General features: G+C 38.6%; 2 protein-coding genes across 5 annotated transcripts in view; both read left to right on the top strand.

Annotated features, from left to right (window-relative positions):
• LOC308664342 (protein SSUH2 homolog) overlaps window positions 1-8,813 on the top strand; it is a 46,626-nt gene extending 37,813 nt beyond the window's left edge. For all 3 annotated transcript variants that reach the window (XM_081321507.1, XM_081321508.1, XM_081321509.1), the window contains 4 exons: window positions 1,511-1,603; window positions 3,280-3,385; window positions 7,715-7,822; window positions 8,232-8,813. In XM_081321507.1, coding sequence (XP_081177633.1) covers window positions 1,511-1,603; window positions 3,280-3,385; window positions 7,715-7,822; window positions 8,232-8,372 — 448 coding nt within the window. In that variant the 3' untranslated portion in view covers window positions 8,373-8,813. The remainder of the gene's footprint in view (window positions 1-1,510; window positions 1,604-3,279; window positions 3,386-7,714; window positions 7,823-8,231) is intronic.
• A 739-nt stretch (window positions 8,814-9,552) lies between these two features.
• The window catches only part of LOC308664344 (protein SSUH2 homolog), a 48,278-nt gene continuing 34,903 nt past the window's right edge, over window positions 9,553-22,927 (top strand). For both annotated transcript variants that reach the window (XM_081321513.1, XM_081321514.1), the window contains exon 1: window positions 9,553-9,627. In XM_081321513.1, coding sequence (XP_081177639.1) covers window positions 9,587-9,627 — 41 coding nt within the window. In that variant the 5' untranslated portion in view covers window positions 9,553-9,586. The remainder of the gene's footprint in view (window positions 9,628-22,927) is intronic.

Here is a 22,927-nt window from a genome sequence, read left to right on the forward strand (position 1 = left end):
AATTAGTGCAGGTTCGCATCCCACCAGGCTCAAGGTTGACTCAGCCTTCCATCCTTCCCAGGTAGGTAAAATGAGGACCCAGATTGTTGGGGGCAATTAAGCTGACTTTGTAATAATGCCGCTTGGGGGTGTGTGTGAAAGCCCTAACAAGCAGGCATATACATAGAATGAAGGCTACTGCTAAGCTTGTAAGCCGCCCTGAGTCTTCGGAGAAGGGCGGGATATAAATGGAATTAAAATAAAATAAATAAATAAATAAATAAATAACTGTGTTAGTAACTTAGCAATTGCAGTGGCAAGAAAAGTCGTAAAATGGAACAAAATTAACACCTCTCTCACTTAGCAAAAGAAATTTTGGCCTCAATTGTGGTCCTAAGTCAAGGACTACCTGTACTGTCTCTTAGCTTGTTGTGAGCATAAAATGAGGTGACACACACAGGAACGACCTTTGAATTCCCAGAGGAAAGTAAGTAAAAAGAAATAGTCTTTTAGCAAAATTGACTCTGGTGACTTTCTTGGCAAGACTATAGAAGGCCCCAGAGAAAAGATAGGAAATAAATGTAATTATTGATACAGTAATGTTTCTTTGTCCCATCCACACATGCCTGCACGTTCCACATGTGCCTGTCAGCCACCCAATCTGTCCAGGGGATCATCATCCTCCTTATTAGAAAAATGACTTCAGAAATGTGGTGAAAGTCTTGAAATAGAGGAAATTCACCAGCCATTTTATAGCACTAGACCAGGGGTAGGCAACCTTGGGTCTTTTATGACTCGTGGACTTCAACTCCCAGAATGGCTGACTCAGGAATTTTGGGAGTTGAAGTCCACGAGTCATAAAAGACCCAAGCTTGCCTACCCCTGCACTAGACCTTTCACAGGTTGTATAATCCAAACTCATCCTGGCTATTTTAAACTGCTTTTGCCAAAGCTGCTAAGAAAATTTATTCAGCTTTTGGGATGGTTTCATTTGTTGAGCCGTTTTGACCTCGTTCTATGAAGAAAATTAATTGTAGGCCATCTGAGAGAAAAGTATCCCAAGGAAAACATGCTGAAATTGAACAGGCATATCTCCTTTTCCTTCTTATTTGTGGTGCATTTTTTTTGGGGGGGGGGGAATTTAAATGCAAAACAATTTGTGTTCCTCACAAGAATTCTGTACAGGGGTCTTCCCACCTCTTTAAAAGCAATCTTTTTGGTTCAGTGGCTCCTCTTAGAATCTAAAAATTAAGTGGGGGGGAGAATCTCTGAAATTGGCAGGGAAAGATGGAAAGAGAAATTAACTTCCTCTAGTGGCCTAGTTAAGTAAATTATTGTAGAAGAGGATGGGATGAAACTACATTAAAAGAAATAAACTGAAGTTTCTTTAAGGAAGTGGTAGTGGGTTTTAAGCCAAGGTGTTAAGAACTTCAAAGATTTCTTGTTAGATTTCTCCATCCTTAACTGCTGCATGGATCACGATGTTATTTCCATTCTCTGAAAATGTCTTCTTATCTCATTTCCTTTATAGGTGCAATGCCTGTTCTGGCTTGGGGACAACTGCTTGTACAGACTGTGGAGGAACAGGACAGTTGCTGACCTACATTGAGCTGCAAGTTGAATGGCAAGTTCTGCCAGCCTATAGACTGAAGAACAGCTTTTCTTGTTCCAGGTTTTGTTTCTCACAGTGGCCCACAGATTCCTCTGGGAGTTTCCAAGTAGGAGACAGAGGCTGTTCTCCATGTCCCTCTTCCTTGCCTAACTGGTGTTTGGATCCAGACTGTTCCCAGCCCTGAAGTAACATGGCGGCATCAAGTCTGGTAGTCTTTCATAGACCTGTCCTGAAAGAACTTTTTGATCCACTTTCAGAGACATCCAATTTACAAGCCATATTTATGCAGTCTCATTGGTTTATTTATATTTTACAAAGAGAAGAAAAAAAGAGAAATACATAGGAATTACAGATTATAGATACAACTTAGAAATGTTTCTACAGCAAAATGAAGTAAAATTAAAAGAAGGGAAAAACCATTCCATTGGAAGAAACATTTCACTTTTATTTTTTTATGTTTACTAGGATAAAATAAATAAAGATTGTTTCACAACAGTTGTAGGTTTTATCACTTTCAAAACTATTATATTACATTAAACTATTACTAAAATCCCTGTCAACAAAAGTGCGTATAGTCAAGGCTATGGTCTTCCCAGTTGCAATGTATGGCAGTGAAAGCTGGACCATAAGAAAGGCTGAGCGCCAAAGAATTGAGGCCTTTGAACTATGGTGCTGGAGAAGACTCCTGCGAGTCCCTTGGACTGCAAGGCGATCAAACCGGTCAGTCCTAGAGGAGATCAATCCTGACTGCTCTTTAGAAGGCCAGATCCTGAAGCTAAAACTCAAATACTTTGGCCACCTAATGAGAAGGAAGGACTCACTGGAGAAGAGCCTAATGCTGGGAAAGATCGAGGGCAATAGAAGAAGGGGACGACAGAGAATGAGGTGGCTGGATGGAGTCACTGAAGCAGTAGGCGTGAGCTTAAATGGACTCCAGAAGATGGTAGAGGACAGGAAGGCCTGGAGGAATGTTGTCCATAGGGTCGCGATGGGTCGGACACGACTTCGCAGCTAACAACAACATTACTAAAATAAAAAAAAACCAATAGGTTAATTGTGAGCTAGTTTAATCTTTGATATCTATGTAACATATGTAATCATAGTACAGGTTAAAACTTTTAACTCTAAGAGGACCCAAGTTTTGAATGTGACAGCAAGCTGTGTATAAAATTGTATTCCATGAACATTATCTAAGTTAGATTAAAACAAAAGGCTTGTTTTTCATGTATGAAGTTATTTGGGCTGTTGATGAATACTCCCGTAATTTAAGCTGTCATTCCTCTAAATGTGACCATTTGGAATTTTCTGAAGCCTGTACAAATGCTTGGTGGAAGATCTCCAATTCATTTCAAAAATAGTTTAAATAGTTAAATCTTGAAAATTGGGCTTGCAATCTTTTGTCACTTAATTTGGCAGTATAAGACTAGATTATGGCATTGGCCTGTATTTCAGAGCTACCATTAACCATCATTTTAGAAGCAATGTTGGTTTTTCACTTTATTTTATCTTCTTTTTGACATAATACCAAATAATCACGTGCCTGCCTCATTGTTGATATACATTAGAGGCTTCGGCAGACAATTGACTGTTATTCTTCCTGATACTGAGTTTTTCTGAATCTGTTTTGCTGTGAAAATAGGGCATGCCCCAGAGGTGTTCTTTGTAAATGGTGTTGTTTGCCTTCACAGGAAAAATAACGTATTTGAATTTGTGGTGGATGAAAGAACTGGGTTTCCTACTGAACTCTTCAAAGCAGTTAAAGGGAAGAAGCTGTTTGTGGATGAGCAATACATGGTAATGAAATACTTTTGGCAGAAACGCAGGGCTTGCCCGGTGGCAGGATTGAAAAAAGCAATTTGAATTCATGCATTTATGCACTTATGCATGCGTGAATGTATGCATGTGCATGTTGCACAAAAGGGCAACGTATAACAATTACAAATGGCACAGTATAAATACAACTAGTCCTCATTTATGACTGATTGCTTAGAAGCTGTTCAAAGTTATAACGGACCCCTCGGAAAAGGTACTTATGACCCAGTTCCAAAATTCTGATGGCAAAAGTTCCCCGCCCCCATTAAGTGACCGCGTTTCAGGAAGTCAGCAACTGGCCCATTTACGACTGTTTGCAGTGTCCCGAAGTTATGTAACCATGATTTATAATTTAAAAGATTTTTGCTGAAAATTGGCATTTAGTTAAGGGTTTTTTTGCAAAAATGCTGCAGAGCAAAAAATGTGTTCACTTAACAAGTGTGGCATTTGCTTAATGACGGCTGGAAAAAAAGGGTCATAAAACTGGGTCAGTTATATGAGGATCCACTTTATCATGGCCATGACTTACAACAATAAAGGGCAGGATCTGTTAAGGTCATCAGTCAAGAACTTATGAAACATCCTCCCTCTGGAGATCAGGATGGCTTTGACCTTGCTGGACTTCTGTAAGGCCTTCAGACTTGATTCTCTGCCCAAGCCTGCCTTCCCGAGTTTGTGCAGAGGCCTGTTTGTTAGTTATATTAGTAGTTTGGGCTATGATGTTTCTTGGCTGCTGTGTACTTTATTTTTTTTATAATGTGTAAAGGTAAAGGTTCCCCCGCACATGTGTGCTAGTCGTTTCCAACTCTAGGGGCTGGTGCTCATCTCCGTTTCAAAGCCGACAAGCCAGCGCTTGTCTGAGGACGTCTCTGTGGTCATGTGGCCAGCATGACTAGACACCAAAGGCGCATGGAACGCTGTTACCTTCCCACCGTAGTGGTCCCTATTTTTCTACTTGCATTTTTACGTGCTTTTGAACTGCTAGGTTGGCAGAAGCTGGGACGAGTAACAGGTGCTCACTCTGTTACGCGGCACTCGGGATTCAACCCACCAAACTGCCGACCTTCTGATCGACAAGCTCAGCATCCTAACCCACTGAGCCACCGCGTCCCTTATACACATATAACTATTTCAATTTTGTTCACTTCTCAGAGCCACATGTTGAGATGGGCAGTCATATAAATTCAATGAATGAATGAATGAATGAAAAATAAATAAATAAATTGTGGCAATATATCTTCTTTCAGTCATGGATCTATCCAGTACTGGATGGAAACTTATCAGGGAGAGAACCTTATCTAGAAATAAGGAGAAATTTCCTAACACTGAGAACAATCAATCAGTGGAATGGCTTGCCTTCAGAAGTTGTCAGTGTTCCAACAATGGAAGTTTTTTAAGAGGTTGGAGAGCCATTTGTCCAGAATGATTGAGAATCTCCTGCTTGGGCAGGGTCCCTTCCAACTCTGTTATTCAATATTCTACATATCTTCATGAACGTTGTTTGTGTAGATCCAGCCCACTATTTAGTACATCCTTCTCTAGTGGTACTGAGATTATGCATCTCAGAAGTCCCTTTCTGCACTGTCAATGTTTTTTCAGAGCATCTGAAAAAGACTAAGCCAGAGGCAGCTATATCCCAGTTTTCTTCTCCCCCCCCATTAATTTATTTTTTTATTTAATTGAGCATCCATCCACATACTGTACTCCCATGGACATGTTTTTCTGCTTATTTATCTCCTATCTCCGCTTACTTTTTTAGTTACTTAATTTGATTATTTTAATTTGTATGGTGGTCTAGCAGTTCTGGGGGACTTTTAACAGTATTAAAAACATCACTGTACAAAAGCAACAGTTGAAAAATAAAATACACGTTACGTATTTGTGACAAAGTCTGATTCTCCAATCTTATATCTACAGTGAGCTTACAGGATCACCTGGCCCAGTGCCTGGATCAAAAACCAAGTCTTTGAGGCTTTCTTAAAGGCTGGCAGAATCAAGAAATCAGAGAGGAACTCTTTATTAGAGCAGGGACTGCAAAAGAGAAGTGTGTCTGCTGGATACCATCAGATGATACTGTTTAATTGGTAGGATCTGGATCATGCCAGTCCTGTTGGATCTTGTATGATAGGCTGAAATCATTGCAGTCCCTCAAATATTCAGCTCTGGGCTTTGTAGAATATTATGAATGACCACCAGCATCTTGGATTGCACCTGGAAATGTACTGGCAACCAATGAAGTTCACACAGTTGTGATGTTTCATGGATATATTGAGACACACCTATATTTACTTGCACGGCTGTTTTTTCAGGACTAGCCTTAGCTTTCAAGTAGTCTTCAAGGGCAGACTTATAGTCTAGACCAGGGGTGTCAAACTCAATTTCATTGAGGGCCACATCAGCATTGTAGTTGCCCTCGGCGGGCCGGGTGGGTATGGCCAGGGTGGGCATGTCCTACTGGGTGGGCGTGGCTGGAGTGCGTATGGCCTACTGGGTGGGCATGGCCAGCTCTACATTGTTGGCATCAATGGTGCCTATGGGGGCCTGGGCAGGAGTGGGACAGATCTGAGGGTCTCTGGCAGAAGGAGGGTCTCTGGGCCAGGGCCAAGGCAGCGGGGGCCATTCCCTCACTGTTTCCAGGATGGCTTCGCGGGCCACATGAAACCACTTTGCGGGCCGGATCCGGCCCCCGGGCCTTGTGTTTGACATGTCTGGTCTAGACTCTAGAGTTCTGAAATAAAAGACTGAACTGTAAATGTTTGTTGTACTTACCTGGCTATAGTCCATACAGAAACTGTTTCTAGCTCTTAGTTTCAGCATTCAGTTAAGTTTCTCTTAGTGTAGGGCAATAACATTACCGTAGTTTCCGGCGTATAAGACGACTTTTTAACCCATGAAAATCTTCTCAAAAGTCAGGGGTCGTCTTATACGCCGGGTGCTGAAACTTTAGGGACAGGGCTGGCTGGAAAACCTGGAGCGGATCTTCCATTTAGTCTGCGCAGGGAAAGCGGGACCAATTGGAGTAGAAGCTTCAGTCTGTGATTTTTTACAGGCTGGGGTCTGGGCGTCTTTCCTTCTAAAGTTGAAGAGCAGCTGTAGTATATCCCAACTTGAAAGGCAGGTGGGGAAGGCAGCAGCCAGAGCAGCGGCTTAGCTCTAAGGACACATTTGACTCAGGAACTGGGCGGGCTGGCTGGAAAACCTGGAGCGGATCTCCCATTTGGTCTTTTTTTTTTTAATCCCATTTATATCCCGCCCTTCTCTGAAGACTCAGGATGGCTTACAATTTAAAGCACAAATCAATGTGCTTAGCAATAGCCTTCATTCTATGTATATGCCTGCTTATTAGAGCTTTCACCCCCCCCACAAGCAGCATTATTACAAAGTCAGCTTATTGCTCCCAACAATAAGCAGCTGGTGTTACCTAAGGCTCTGCGCAGGGAAAGCTTTAGAGTGAATTAGGAAAAGTGAAAAAGTGAATTAGGAAACTAGGAAACGGTTGCTGGAATTGGGTATGTGTAGTTTAACGAAGAGAAGGGTGAGGGGTGACATAGCAGTGATCCAATATCTCAGGGGCTGCCACAAAGAAGAGGGAGCCAAGCTATTCTCCAAAGCACCTGAAAGCAGGACAAGAAGCAATGGATGGAAACTAGTCAAGGAGAGAAGCAACCTAGAACTAAGGAGAAACTTCCTGACAGTTAGAACAATTAACCAGTGGAACAACCTGCCTCCAGAAGTGGTGAATGCTCCAACACTGGAAGTTTATAAGAAGAGACTGGACAGCCATTGGTCTGAAATGGTATAGGGTTTCCTGCCTTAGCAGGGGGTTGGACTAGATGACCTCCAAGGTCCCTTCCAACTTCTTCTTCTTCTTCTTCTTCTTCTTCTTCTTCTTCTTCTTCTTCTTCTTCTTCTTCTTCTTCTTCTTATTATTATTATTATTATTATTATTATTATTATTATTATTATTATTATTCAGTTTAATCCACTTGCACTGTTTTATGTTTACATGTTTGATGACAAACAGCCTTATGTTTATAAGTGACAGTTTTCCTACTAAGTACCTGCATGTCATAAGCATTTGAATTAAAATTACCATATTAAAATCAAATCTGATGTTTTTTAATTTTTATTTGGTGTGCGTTGGAAGAGGGGTAGTCTTATACAGCGAGTATAGCCCAAACCCTATAATTTAACAGGAAATGTAGGGGGTTGTCTTATACACCCAATTGTCTTATACGCCGGAAAATACGGTACCCATCCATTCTTTTTATTCTAGAATTTTGTATCTCCTAAAAATGTTGTTTTTTCTAGGTTTTTCCAGTGTTAACCTTCCCTAACAGTGCCGTTAACCAAGCTTCCCGAAATGCTATTGAACAACATCAAGCTCAGTTTGGATCCACGACACGGATACTGAGACAGGTGAGATCAATAGAGATTGGCAAAATGCTTTTTGTAAAGGTGGTACAGTACTATGGATTAATACTCCTTTCCGATAGGGAATATAAAGGAAAGGAAAATACCGTGTTTCCCCGAAAATAAGACCGGGTTTTTTTGTTTGTTTTTTTTTGCCTCCAAAAGAGGCACCAGTTCTTATTTTCAGGGTAGGCCTTCCTTTTCCAATGGTCACCTGAAAAAAGTAAAAAGGGGACGCTTAGAGTGAGAAAAAGGTTGGGAAGGGAAAGAGACCTCCCCCTCCCCAAGGGAAAATCACCAGCTGCATTTGTGAAAATGGATCATCCTTAAATAATAGTTGTGAAACTATATCATTCTGTTTCTCAAAGAGTTGGCTATTTTAAAGATGACAATTATACCTTTTGTCTTTTTGCAGAGGCAAACCATTGAGCTGGTATTTCTCACCAAAGTGGAATATGACTGGCATGGGAAACCCTATTCCTATTATGTCTATGGGAATGAGCACAAGGTGTATGCAGAGAAATATCCTAAAAAGTGTGGCTGTACTATTCTATGATACGTGGACTTTCCAACCATTGACAGAGAAACCCTGATTATTCCTGCATTATGTCTGCTCTTCTGCTCCCCCCCCCCCGTTCTTTCTTTTTTCAATTCATGTATCTCAGTTAGTTGAAGTATAAACAATTGTGTTAACCTTTAACCTAGGGATCTCTAGGATTGAAACACTGCATAATTTTTGTACCATTAAATGTTCATTGTCCTTGATTGTTAAAAATACTTGTGTTGGTATATTAGTTATAACAAATGTTAAAAGTTTAAGTCAAAGATGCCAGAGATTCCATTCCTTTCCTGTCTCTGGTTTTTCTTATTTTCTTCTCTCATACTGAATTAATTCATTATGTTCTCAGTCTTTAATTGAATGTTTCGTTTCATTTGCTTTGTGCACTTTGCACATGCTGTTGCCCAGTTCTAAATATAACTGGATTTTTTTTATGAATAGTTGTACTCTCTTTTTTAAACATACTATTTCAATATAAATCAGGAAATGGATTATCTAAAGTGACAGAAACTTACATCTAAGGTTTTGTAGAGGCTAAAACTTTTAAATTGTTTTGTTCATGGTAAATTCTTATAGGACTGTATGCAAATAATATTAATTCACTTTACTCTCACTTTAATGATTATAAGCAGAAAAGATCGCATCCTAATAACTATGCATTATAACCTTTCTGGCCTGAAATTGGAACTAATAAAATGCAGTGATTCTAAACATATTGCAGTAAAAAAAAAGAACACTCTGATATGCTGGTATGAGGTTTAAGATTTTCTTGTATAATTTCATAAAGATTTTATAAAGCTATATCTTTTTTTTTTCAAATGCTGGATGGAATGGCTCTATTCTATAAAGTATTGTAATAAAATGGATTATAGAAAAGAACAAAAAATAAAATATGTTTCCAGTGGAATAAAATAGAAATGGATAGTGACAGAAATAGCAATCAAAGGGGAAATATTGATGGATTTGATTTTGTGATCTATTGTTACTCCAGATACTTTTCAATTGTGAGTGCACTCCTGTTGGCTCCTCCTGTTCTAAAGATTCCTTTGGAGGAAGCTAATTGCGATTCGCTCCAGTCCCACTGAAGTTTCTGTTAGTTAAAAGTACAAGAAGAGAAGATCTTATTGTGAGAAGAAAGCAGTTGGATCAGTACTCAAGAACCCTTTTCCATTCTTCCAAGCTGCATCCGACCTAGGGGATGGATTCCAGTGATGAGTGAATCTGAATCTAGCATGCATCTACTTGCCTGCAGGTTTGCTTCCAGTGCATCTGTTAGATGTAAGCACTGCTTCTGTTGGTTTGGATGTTGCAGTTAGGCTTACAGTAGAAACGAATCTCACACTAGTTGTGTTCTCTTGTGAGAGGATTTCTTGGGGGTGCCCCCTGGATGGCAATCCTAAAATAGGCTACTCTTTCAGTTCTCCAGGTGTGCGGTGGAATTTTCCAGTATGGGTTCTTGGTGATCTCTGAGCTTGGTTGTTTTCTTGCAGATGTTTTATTATCCAACTAAGGTAATACTAGTACCAATGATAGATGGGTAATGAAACATCTGCAAGCAAACGGCTACTGTAAGCTCAGAGAGCACCAAGGATCCCACAGTTCAACCCTGAGCTACAGTACATGCATTCTCTTCTATTAATTTTCCATTGATTATACTTGGAGAGAAACTTCTTTGAAAAGACTGATACAGCTCGGATAAAATGGTAAGAGGCGTTTTAACTATTTGTTGTCAAAGCACAAACATTACAATTTTTCTTGAAGTAGAAAGATAAAAGTTAGTGGAGTCATAGGTGTCTGGCTTAAAATAGCAATAGACATGCCCTAAGTTTCTAAAAAGCTAGACTTATTGCTTCTGAAGAGTGCATCAAAACCAGCACTTGTCATTTCTCTGCTTAGTAGCTCCTGAATTAATAAAATTTAAACAGCCAGTTGTCTTTCTATGACCTTGCTTTATTATTGTTGGTGGCATTGCAAACCTCCTGTCCTATTTTATAAATAGGCATATTTTAATTTATTTTAAGATTACTTACCTTAATAGTGTTGCCACTAGATTCTCACACTGAAATCTACAGGGCCACGTAGTTTCTTCCGAAAGCAAGGAAACAATCTGTTCTTGGCAAATGAAAGAAAAATGTCAAGGTGCAGAATCTTTAATATAACAGTTGGATAGGGCCCTCCTTTCAAAATTATCTAGAGGTGATCAAGTCCTTCAATTTTGTCTACTTTAGAAGTTAACTTAATTATCAGGCTCTTTAAGTGCTCTAGTTATAAATAGATCAGATCTTTCAGATGGTTTATTTTTTGATATATTGCCTTGGTGCTGACTTTGTCACTGATTTTTGATGTGACATTCCAACGTATTCTAGCAGTTTCTTCACAACTAATAAAAAAAGGTAAAGGTTCCCCTGCACATGTGTGCTAGTCGTTTCCAACTCTAGGGGCCGGTGCTCATCTCCGTTTCAAAGCCGAAGAGCCAGCGCTTGTCCGAGGACGTCTCCGTGGTCATGTGGCCGGCATGACTAGACGCCAAAGGCGCACGAAACGCTGTTACCTTCCCACCGGAGTGGTCCCTATTTTTCTACTTGCATTTTTACGTGCTTTCGAACTGCTAGGTTGGCAGTTCACAACTAATACTAGTGCTTAAATTCTAACTAAAGGCAGTTTAACCACCTGATCCTTTTCAGATACTTTGAAAGATACATTACAGTATGAAGTTAACAGCCCAGTAATTAAGTGGTCAACCTTCAAAGGATGTCTCACCATATTCCAGGTATGGCTATACAGACTGTGGTCCAGCTTGATCTGTGGCCATTTTAGAGACAGCAATAATAATAAAAACAACAAAAGCAAATCAGGACATATGTATTAAAAATGTTTAGGTCCAGGTAGACTAGACTGCGCAATAGAGCATTTCAGGAATACCTATATTTTCAAAAGTTAGGTGACCGTGCCATCTTATTCTAAGTTCCAAGTGAAATGCAGCCCATTAGAAAAGGCTGCAGAGGTATTCTTGGACATGGGAACAAGAATGTGGGATCCATTTATTTGGATTGACAAAGAAAATTAATGGACAATCTCTTCCTCCATGTCTATCCTTTAAAATTAGGCTGATGAAATGGTACCTATGTCTTCCTATTTCTTCTGTTTCTTCTGCCTGCTTCCTAGGGCTGAGAGAAAATCACTGGCTCAAATCACCTAGCTGAATTTGCATCTAAGGCGGCACTAGAACTCACAGTCACCCAGTTTCTGGCTTGATGCCTTAACTGCTATATATATAGCTTCCAAGAATGCCCCAAAGCCCAAAAAGTCTGTTTTGAAAATGACACTGTTGGAGGGGGATAGATGGGGGAGACTTCCTGAACGATGATTCCCACCATATCCATCATTTTACCATTATGGCTAGGTCTGTGGAAGATAAGATTCAGTCACATCTATACCTGATGGTGGCAGAGGAGTGGGGACTTAGATATATGAAGTTATCAAAAGTTGATAGGTTTTATTCTACTAGGCCTCAGCTCCCATATTGTCATTGCTGGTCATTGTACCCTTGCATATTCCCAGCAGAAAATGTTGCAGTCTCATTATGCTCACTTTTGCAAAACTTTTCAGCCTTACGACTTTTCCAGTCTTGACAGTTAATAAGAGGGCATCCTGAATTTGTTCAACTTAAATTTTTGCAGAAATAATATGTCTGTGGAAAGTCTTATTTCACATTTTGGAAGTCCTTTATCTGCAAAAATCATGAAATGATAAAACAATGGCTTGCATTAGACAGTTTTAAATATAAGTTGCTATGAACATGTGCAGTCCTGTTTCTTTGGGCTAATTATGTAGCTGAAATGACGAATTCCCTGATCTGTGACCTCAGCCCGATTAGGGTTGTTTTTTTGAGTAAAAAATGAAGTGAAGCCCACGTATTTGGATATAGCTGCAGGCCCAAATTTCACCCTATAAAATGGGAATACAGTAATGAGTTCAGTTCCTTATTAGAGTCACTGAGCAGCAGGACAGATGCTGTGCAATATAACAAATAACAAAACAAAACACTTTGCACAACTAGAGAGAGAACAAAAAGGCTAAAAATAAATACTAAGTCAATGGACATTCATAATTTACGATGCCGTGCCATAATTCAATATTAAAACTGCCAGCTAAGATAATCAAAGAGATTGTCAAATGAAAGCAAATTCTGCAAGTCAGAAAAAAACCATAATGGATAGGGAATTCATCTGATCACATAGGAAAATATTTAATAAGCAGTCTTTTCCCTAGAGAGAGGTTGTCAGTCACAGCAGGTGATTTGCTGTGTAAATAAAAATATAACTTTCTACATAAATGGGCCAGGCACTCACTCTCATTCCAACCTACTGAACTATGTATGTAACACCTACCTCACAGGGTTTTTGTTGTGGGGAAAACAGTGTTGCCTTAAAACTCAGGCACCCCAATTTTGGTATGGAGCTGATAAGGGTCGGACCTGTAATGTGTCCTCTTAGGAACACACATTACTGTCTGTGCCATCACATTTTATACAGCTGAGCTTTCTGGATTCTTAGCATTCTATAAAACCACAGTTAGTTTATAGTTCAGTGTGTTGTGCAAATCCTCAATTTGTTTACAGTAATTCAGTAAATCATGGGTTAGCATACAATAAAATTACAGTCTTGCTCTTGCTAAGTAATTTTGCTGGTAGAAAATGTTTCCTGTGCGCATTTATCTGAGTAATTGTTTGCTAACCCATCATTCAACATGCAAACAATCAATTGCACAATATACTAAACAGGGCCTGTGAAAAATATTACAAGTTTATGTCATGGATCATATTGGAATGGAACAAGGACAGTTAATTTGCAGTTAAACCAGAATGTTTAGTGATCTTTTAAAGCTATAGCATAAGCCTCTGACTAACACATACACAATACAATAACTGCTTTGCTTAAAGGTGTCAAATGTACATAAATCATCCTTTTGTAATTTCATTAAGGATGGCCAATTCAAAGCTACCATGAAGTGGGTTGAATTCAGGATGGCTTTTGTTCACAACCAGGAATTTAGCAAACTTTGAACAGTGAAGGAAGCAACTCAGCCTTTCATCTTTTGGGCATGGGAGTGGGGCATGGGAAATGTCACAAGAAGCAATTTAGTGACATAGTGATCAAATCATAATGATATTTTCCAGCCCATTCCCTAGTGTTTGGGAGTTTCCAGGTGTGAGTAGGAATCAAAATATTCCCATTTTATCATTATTCTTGTTAAAAAATTTACATGGGAAGCTAGATTGTCTTTCCAAATTTTAGGTTAAGGGGATTTTATGGGTAGACATGAGAGTATTGTGTTTCCTAGAGGACCAAATGTAAAACATCTTAAACAGATTGTTTTTTGGCCACTGGAAGAACAATAGTTTTAAGTTAGAAGTTGAACTAGGGATCTTTGGTGTTTTCTAAGCTTGGTTGTTTTCTTGCAGACATTTCATTACCCAAACAAGGAGAGATTATCACTGCTAGTGCTAATGAAAGCAACCAAGCTCAGAGAGCACCAAGGACCCCCCATTTCAACCCTGACCCACAGATATTCTCATTTAGAAGTCAAATTCCAATTAAATATTAGGAAACCTGAGGGCAGTCAAACAGCAGGCATGACAATGAGCTATCCTTCATTGAATGTGTTCAAGCAAAAGATGGGTAACCAATGGTTTACTCTGAATCTCTGCACAAAGAGGGGGTGAAACTTGATGCCTAAGTAATCCAAATCACCTTTACAACTCTGCAATCCCGTGAAGTCATTTTATGTTTTGCAGTCTAGGTAAGCATCCTTGTTAGTTGCTTAAATGGCTTTATTCTCCTATAGACATTTGTGAAATCAAACTAGTGTCTTCAGGAGAAACAAAAAAAATCACATACGGTATATGAATGAACAGGCACTGGATTGCCCCCAAACCAGGGTTTACTTCAAAAGATTTATCTCCATTTGAAAGAAAATCTTGGTTTATTAGAAACAACAGAAAGCAGCACTATGAATAAATGACTGAAATTAGATGAATTGATATAATCTGGAATTAATGTAGTATGAAACCACTTATTAATCTTTGACTTATCCAATATTCTTTAGATAGTTAAAAGCCTGTTTAAGAATGCCTAGGCTATTACAAATATCAGCATTATACAGAAGTGAAGCAGAAAGCTCTGTTTCTACAGAGCTTCTGAAAACTTCGGTCCGCTGGAATGCTGGGGCATTTGCTGTAACCCAGCTAAGTTTACTTGTGCATATTTTTCTATTCTTTGCATATTTACTTAAACAAAACTCATAGGACAAAGCTGGTGCTAGAAAAAGGCTGTTTCATTGTAAGCAAACAAACTGGGTCAGAATAGTAAACCAGGAAACATTATACAGCAAGACTGAAGAGACTTTACTTAAGCACATAACATTGCCATTGGTCATGCCACCTAGGAATTTTTGTGAATTATAGTTCAATGCATCTAGGGGACACCAGTCTGGAGAAGAATGTGGTGTTTCAGCAAATTCATCCCTAAATATGAATAAATTCCATTAAACATGAGCATAACTGAGTTTTGAATAGCTACGATCAGTATCACATGAATTGATATGTGAACCTCATTGAATATGTCCTTGCTTAAAAGCATATCTACTGTAAGTGTGTGTTTGGGTTGTAGCTTGGCTTGACATACATTGAGGTGTTTTGATGACAAGAGCAGTAAGTAGTTATCACAACAAATCAGCATCTGGACAGCACATCTTTTTATCAATATCCAAACTTTAGCATTCTCAAAGATTTGACTGAAAATTCTTTAGGATTCCATCAGCCCCAAATCACCCTAGCATTCCAGGTTTCAGGGACACTGTAGCCACATCAAGATGGCACATTGTATGGGTGAACCATGGATTTAAGAACAATCTGCTCATGGGCTCCCTTTTTATCAAACTCTTCATATTTGTCCATCTCTTATATAGCAACAAGAAATGATCTTGATTCAGTTTGAATGGTAAATTCCAAATTCGAAGACAGATATAGTAAGTTTACAAGATTTGATGGATATCTTCAAGAATTTTACAAAATGTGTCATCTTTTAAGGCAATGCTAGCCGGGAGGGAAAGAAAGACAGAACAAGTTTCTAAATTGTTCAGCAAGGAGGCAAATTGTGCTGAACCAATGCAGCAAGTATCCTATCTAAATGTTAAAATTAAATTTTTCAAAAAATGTTTAAGAAGGAAAAATCTTGCTTTTCTGTTTGCCTTTTTGGGATGCCAAGTTTAACATGTCACTGAATGTCAATGGATTGAAAAGTGTTCTTTGAGTTACCCTTGTAGGCTAGTATATTTTGCTCCCTCTTATCATTAGATTTTTCTGGGATACCAAAAGTTTGGGATGGCTAGTTAGTAAATTGGGCACTTCTTGAGAAGAGTTTCCTAATTACTGGCTTGGGTGGATTGTGAAGCTGGACATGGAATATGGGAAATGTGTTGACTCTTCTAGGCAGGAATTGGAAAGTTGATCCTTGATAGTCCTTATGTCCAATGCAGTTTTGGATTTTCTGGGGAATTGGCAGGTGATTGCAAACTTGGATTCTTCTAGAAATGACTTTTATCATCATTACCCAAATTGGATTGTTCCAGTATTTTAGCTTGCTGACAATATCTTATTCTAGTTGCAGGGACAGTTAGAAACAGGGTGGTGCTGTGGGACACAATGGTAGAAAATTAGGCAGTTCACAGAAAAGAAGGCTGTAGCAGAGACAGAATAGCATTCATAACATCTCAGAAGCTCTCAAGATTGATGCCTGTAAGTGATGGCCTGAAAATCATTCATTCTTTGTTGGGATATGTCAACCTGCAGCTCCAATCATTCAGAAAGTCAAAGTAAGGTTAATCCCAAAATATGTGCTGAGCTCAGTTTCAGAGTGCTGAGATGGGTTTCCAACTGGATTGGCAGAGCCAAGAGAGAATATTTCCCAACTTGTAGCAAGTGAGAAAGAAGGAAAAATCACTTTTTTCATTGCTTCTTCTTTTGCTACTACAGATTCTTTTTGGGATGGAATTGTAATTTCTCATTATAACATGATTGACAACCTAAAACCTTCTGCTTTTCTATTCCATGGTACAGAAAATGTCTCCAGAGGTAAGTATAATATATAATCACTACTATTTTTGAGCTAAATAAATAAAATATGTGTTCAGGCTGTATCACAGATAAAATGAGTATTGTTTTATATTACAGACTATTTCTTATACTGTATGCCAGTCTATTCTTTTATTTCTTTGCTATTATACTGCTTAACTGTCCAACAACCACAGTTAGTATGAGAGTGTTAACAGCAATAAGGTAATAAAACAATAAGTAATAAGAATCTCTGGGAAAAAGAATTAGTTAGGAAAGCATAGGAAAGACCATAATTCAGGTTTCCAGATCAGCCTCTTAGAGGAGAATATTTTATAAATGTAGCAATTACATTGTGAAAAGGTTTGGCTTGTTATTTACTCCTTGTAAGTCATCTAATGCAGCATCTGGAAAAATGAACTTGGATGGAAACTTTAAAATCTGAGCAGATAGATAAGGAAAAAAAATACAGTCTACCTTCCCTTTGTTCTCAAAGCAGAGAAATACAGATATTACATTATGTCATAAATCCAGTAAGGAGCAAAAAAAGAACAGATTAACCAACAGATGTAGGCACAAACAAGAGCAACTGTAGTGACAATGGGGAAAACCATTGTTATTTTGAGGAGTTTGGTGGCATATTTGTCCTTCATATTAAGAAAAGTTTAGAAGTTTTGAATCCATTCTGAACTAACCTTCTTTTGTTTACTGAATATGCTTGAGCCTAAAATCCTTTTATTCAATGGTGTGTGTTCATTGTTTCTGGATCCAAAAGAGCCAAATGCCTAGCCACCTATCACTGCCCTGACAACTTGGAAAAACAGCAACTAAGGCAATGTGGGAGTACCTATCCTTGAAGGACTTGGGATATTTCTCTTTTGCCTGCCAGGGATTTTTATTTGCAGAACATTTATATGTTCTTGGGGTGAGAGACCTACCTTCTCCCAGGGCTTTTTTTGTGTTCCAAAAAAGAAAAAAATATTTCACAGAATAAGTCATACTCTGTTCTGATTAAATACATCGAATCTGGCTTTTTGGCATGACAAGAACTGATTTTCATTGGAATCAAAGCAAGTAGGGAAGGGAAGCTTTGAAGTGAGCTGAGGACATTTAGTTTTAATGCTGTAAGTGGTTGTGATATCTGTTTGATATTTACTTTGTTGTGTTAACAAAGTTGTTTTAATAGTGAAAATACTGAGTTTGCTTTGGTGTTAGGTGCTATCCTCAGTTGGAGGAATAAAGTAGATTAGACAATTAAATGTAAATACGCTGTTCAACAGAATGGGACTTCGAACAATTTACTTTTCTCTTACCTCTCTTATCTGCTTAATGCCATTGCCATTTCAGCCAAATAAGCTTTTATTCAGTAAGTGGCAAGCAACTGCTGGTATATATATAGAGAGAGATGAAGATTTATGAACTAAATTCATCCAGGGCTTGTCAATAAATAGAAGAGTAAGTAGAATCATGACTGCAAATGAGATGATAAATCCATCTGTTCAATATTTTATTCAATTGTAGGGAAAGCAGTCACCAGGTTCAGAAAAGACAGCACAGTATCTTGACAACACACATATCATAAAATAACAAGAGCCTTTTCTGTTGCGTCACATATTTTTCTAACATAATTTCCTTGGAGATTAGGGTTAGGGTTAGGGTTAGGGTTAGAGATTAATAGAATAACAGAATAACAGAGTGGGAAAGAACCATGGAAGCCTCCTAGATCAACCCCCTGCTCAAGCAGGAGAGCCTATACTATTCTAGACAAATGGCTATCCAATCTCTTCTTGAAAACCTCCAGTGATGGAGAACCCACAACTTCTGGAGGCAAGTGGTTCCCCTGATTAATTGTTCTCACCATCAGGAAATTGCTCCTTATTGCTTCTCTCTTTGATAATCTTCCATCAGTTATTTTTTGCCTTGCCCTAAGGTCCAAGATTGAATAGGTCAACCCCTCTTCTCTGTGGCAGCTCCTCAAATATTGGAAGACTGCTATCATATCACCCTTAGTCCTTCTCTTTGTTAGACTAGACATACCTAGTTCCCGCAATTGTTCATTGTACAGTTTAGCCTCCAATCCCCTAATCATCTTTGTTGCTCTTTTCTGAACTCTTTCTAGAGGATTAACATCTTTTTTGTATCACGGTGACCTGTTGACTTTTCATAAGGCCTTGGAGATTTGGTTCAAATCTGCCCATGTCACTAGGCACGGGGTTCAGAAAGTATAGCAGAGCCCATGGGATTGTTGCTTGTTGATGGTTGTTTGTAATTGTATCTAGGTTGGTCTTTGATTGTGAAGTTAGTGGCACTGTTATAAAAACTGGGTTTCATAATGGGATCTCTTGTGCCTGATGGGAAAGACAGGTGCTGAAAATATCTCTCTCTCTGTTTGTACATGTGTGCAGCCTTTGTATGCATATACAAATATGAACATTTATACATATAAATGCACATATAAATGTGTGCATTTATATTCTTTGTACTGCCAGTTTCCTCCTTCTGACGATGTTGATTTCCTTTTTTTTAGAACAATAATTCCTGCACAAAGTTACTGAATATATTTTTCAAAGGCTTTCTAGCCTATTGATTTGTGTGCCATTTTATGACTTAATGAAAGTAGTGTTACTTTCCTATGAAACAGTGGGCATATGCAACACTTTAGCTTTCATCTCCAAAAGATAATCTTGAGTAAAAGCACAGCTTTGGCCAGACTCTGAGCTGTTCTTTCCCCCCTCTATTAGCTTTAATTTGGGGTCAGTCAGCATCCCCAGAACCAGCTTCAATGCCCATCCAATATGCTATACCCTTAACAGTAAACCAAACACAAAAAACCCCTCCTTCTTGATTAGGGTATCACATATTCTAGGGTTCAGCTATTATATTTGTCTCTATATAGTAAGAATATTTATCTTTTGTTTTCATTCTGCAAGAAATATATTTTGGTAGCTTTTTTCCCCACATTGTAGTTCCATAGCTCAGCAGCTTAAGCCACCTGGAATGTCTTTTGAAACAATCTGAAGCTCAGTTTCCAGCTATAATGGAAACAGTGAGGCAGGTGAATGCAGAGGAAAGTAGCAAAACAAAACACTCAAAATAAAATTGGTAATCTAAAGTGCAGCATGTTTTCAGGAATTTCCATTTCTGTTTGAAAAGGTTCTCCTTGAATATGACTGTAGTGTTTTCCATTCCATGCATGCAGCTTTTCAGCAAATATAGATAATACATCTTCTGCTTGTGTTCTTCTTTTTAATAAAAACTTTCAAATTATTTCTGCCTAAAATTTTGAGATGGTAAGCTCTTTTACAATTAAAATTAGGTTTAAAATAAAATACCTAAAAGACACAGGGACAGAATCTAGTTGGGGTCATTTTGAAATTCCCTTATTATAAAACAAATTTATAATGCATATTCCCAAGTTAGTTACATCTTACTCTGAAGATTTCTCAGGGATTGCCCTCCAAATATGCATTTTTAAGTTAAATGTCCCATGCACAGCCTTATTGCATTCTTTTATCTATATCTCTTTGCTGTTCAAACTTTGCATTCAAGGCAGCTTCCATTTTCAAGCAATTAAAAGTAGAGAAAGATAAAACAAGCAAGTGAAAATAATACGATTTAACCCATGACTAGAAAGAAAATTTTAATTACTTTTCCAAAAGAAAAAAAAAGCAGTCACAAATTCCAAAGAAAAGCCCTTCTGCCGCGTATGAGACAAAAAGCAATTTCAGAAGGACTCTCTCTCTTATCAGATAATTAACAATAACAATAACAATAATGTTGGAAGGGAACTTGGAGGTCATCTAGTCCAATCTCCTGCTCAGGCAGGAAACCCTATACCATTTCAGACAAATGGATGTCCAGTCTCTTCTTAAAAACTTCCAGTGTTGGAGCATTCACAGCTTCTGGAGGCAGGTTGTTCCACTGGTTAATTGTTCTAACTGTCAGGAAGTTTCTCCTTAGTTCTAGGTTGCTTCTCTCCTTGACTAGTTTCCATAAAGTTGCTTCTTGTCCTGCCTTCAGGTGCTTTGGAGAATAGCTTGACTCTCTCTTCTTGGTGGCAACCCCTGAGATATTGTAATATTGCTATCATGTCACCCTTAGTCCTTCTTTTCATTAAACTAGACATACCCAAATTCAGCAACCATTCCTTATATGTTTTAGTCTCTAGTCCCCTAATCATCTTTGTTGCTCTTCTCTCTACTCCTTCTAGAATCTCAACATCTTTCCTACATCATGGTGACCAAAACTGGATGCACTATTCAAAGAGTGGCCTTACCAAGGCATCGTAAAGTGTTATTAACACTTCACATGATCTTGATTCTATCCCTCTGTTAATACAGCCCAGCACAATGTTGGCTTTTTTGGCAGCTGCAGCACACTGCTAGCTCACATTTAAGTGATTGTCCACTAGGACTCCAAATCCCTCTCACAGTTACTTCTATTGAGCAAGGTACCACCTATACTATACCTGTACATTTGGTTTTTCTTGCCTTCACCATTTCTTTCTTCACCATTGAATTTCATTTCGTTAGATAGCTCCCAGTGTTCAAGTCTGTCCAGATCTTCCTATATCTTAAGCCTATCTCCTGCCAGCTTGGTGTTCTCTGCAAATTTGATGAGTTCCCCATCTAACCCCTTGTCCAAATCTTTGATGAAGATGTTGAAGAGCACTTGGCCTAGAACAGAACCCTGGGGCACCCCACTACACACTTCCCTCCATGTAAATGTAGTTCTATTGAGGACGACATGCTGAGTAAGGCCAGTCAACCAACTTTGGATCCATCTGATGGTGATGCTGTCTAACCCACATTTTTCTATCTTATCAAGTAGTAGATTGTGATCTACTTTATCAAATGCCTTACTGTAATCCAAGTAAATTATATCCACAGCATTCCCCTGGTCCACTAATTTTGTCACTTGGTCAAAGAATACAATAAGATTTGTCTGGCATGATCTTTCTGGCTAGACAGATTCATGATAGATAAAATGCTAACAGGCTAGTTAGCTAAATGTTGCATGTACCAACATTTCAACAGGACCTTTTTTAATGGGTAAAACCACTCAGTACAGATGGTCCTCAACTTAGGATCACAACTGGGACCAGAATTTCTGTTGCTAAACAAGGTAGAATAGAACAGAACAGAACAGAATAGAATAGAGAAATAGAATAAAAACTTTATTGTCACTTTATATGTACACTATTCAGCATACATTAAAATGATATTTCATTACATTCAGATCTAAAAAAACCCATACCATTATGCATATACCCACACACACACACATATGACACAAAGAAACATCACAGTCTAGTTAAAATGTATACATGGCACCAAAAAAAAAAAGAATCCTACCAATTTACAAGACAGATGGCATAAAGAACAAAGCTGTTACAGAATCTACTAATTCTGCTATAAATACTTCAAAACCTCCTCCCAGAGGGAGGAACAGAAACAGACTGTGAAGTGGGTGTGGTATCTCTAACAATGCTTTGAGCTCTATTAGTGCTTATAAGCACTGTCCTGAATAACAGGAAGCAAGCTTGCTATAATCTTTTCAGCTGCCCTTTCCATCTCTGTATGGCCCTTCTATCTGAGGTACTGCTACCACCAAACCAAACAGTGATGCAATTTGTTAAAACACTCTCCATTGTGCCTCTGTAAAAAGCAGCCAGGACAGAAGAAGAAAGATGTGCTCTCCTCACCCAACACAAGAAATGTAAAAAGGTGGATGTTACGTGAGTTGCACCTGATATTACACCTTTTTTTGCCATGATTGTTAAGTAAATTGCTGCAGTTGTTGTTAGTGAATCATGTAGTTGTGAAGTGACTCATGCAATTGCTAAGAGCCTGGGGAATTCTGGGAGTTGAAGTCCACAACTCTTAAAGTGGCCAGTTTTGAGGACCCCTGGCTAAGAGAATCCAACTTTCTCCATTGACTTTGCTTGTTGCAAGCTGGCTGGAAGTTCACAGATGATGATCTGGGATGCTGCAATTGTTCAAAGGACCGGTTGTAAGTCAATTTTCTTCAGGGTTGTGGTAGCTTCAAATCATTGCTAAATGAATGGTTTAATCAAAGACTACCTGTACTGGTGGCCCTTGGGTTTGCATCTCTTTATGCATAACTGGCTGTCCAGCTGGAAGCTAAGCAGATGACTGAACACATGACTGGGGTTTTTTTGGGAATACACTGTCCCTCCTTAAATCTCTGATCATCTTACAAACACAATATTTCATTTATTTTGTATGTATTAAGTGAAACAACAACTACTTCCATTTTACAGTTATATGTAAAGGACAAATAACAGGGCTTTATGGAAACAGAGATAAAACATACATATAAAACAGATAGAGCTTCGGCTTCTGAGGGCGATATGGTGAACTGACAAAATGACAACCATGGCAAGGATCAAGATCCTGTTGAATAGACTGGTTCACTT

Source organism: Vipera berus (assembly GCF_964194415.1).
Source record: "Vipera berus genome assembly, chromosome: 2".
NCBI lineage: Eukaryota > Metazoa > Chordata > Lepidosauria > Squamata > Viperidae > Vipera > Vipera berus.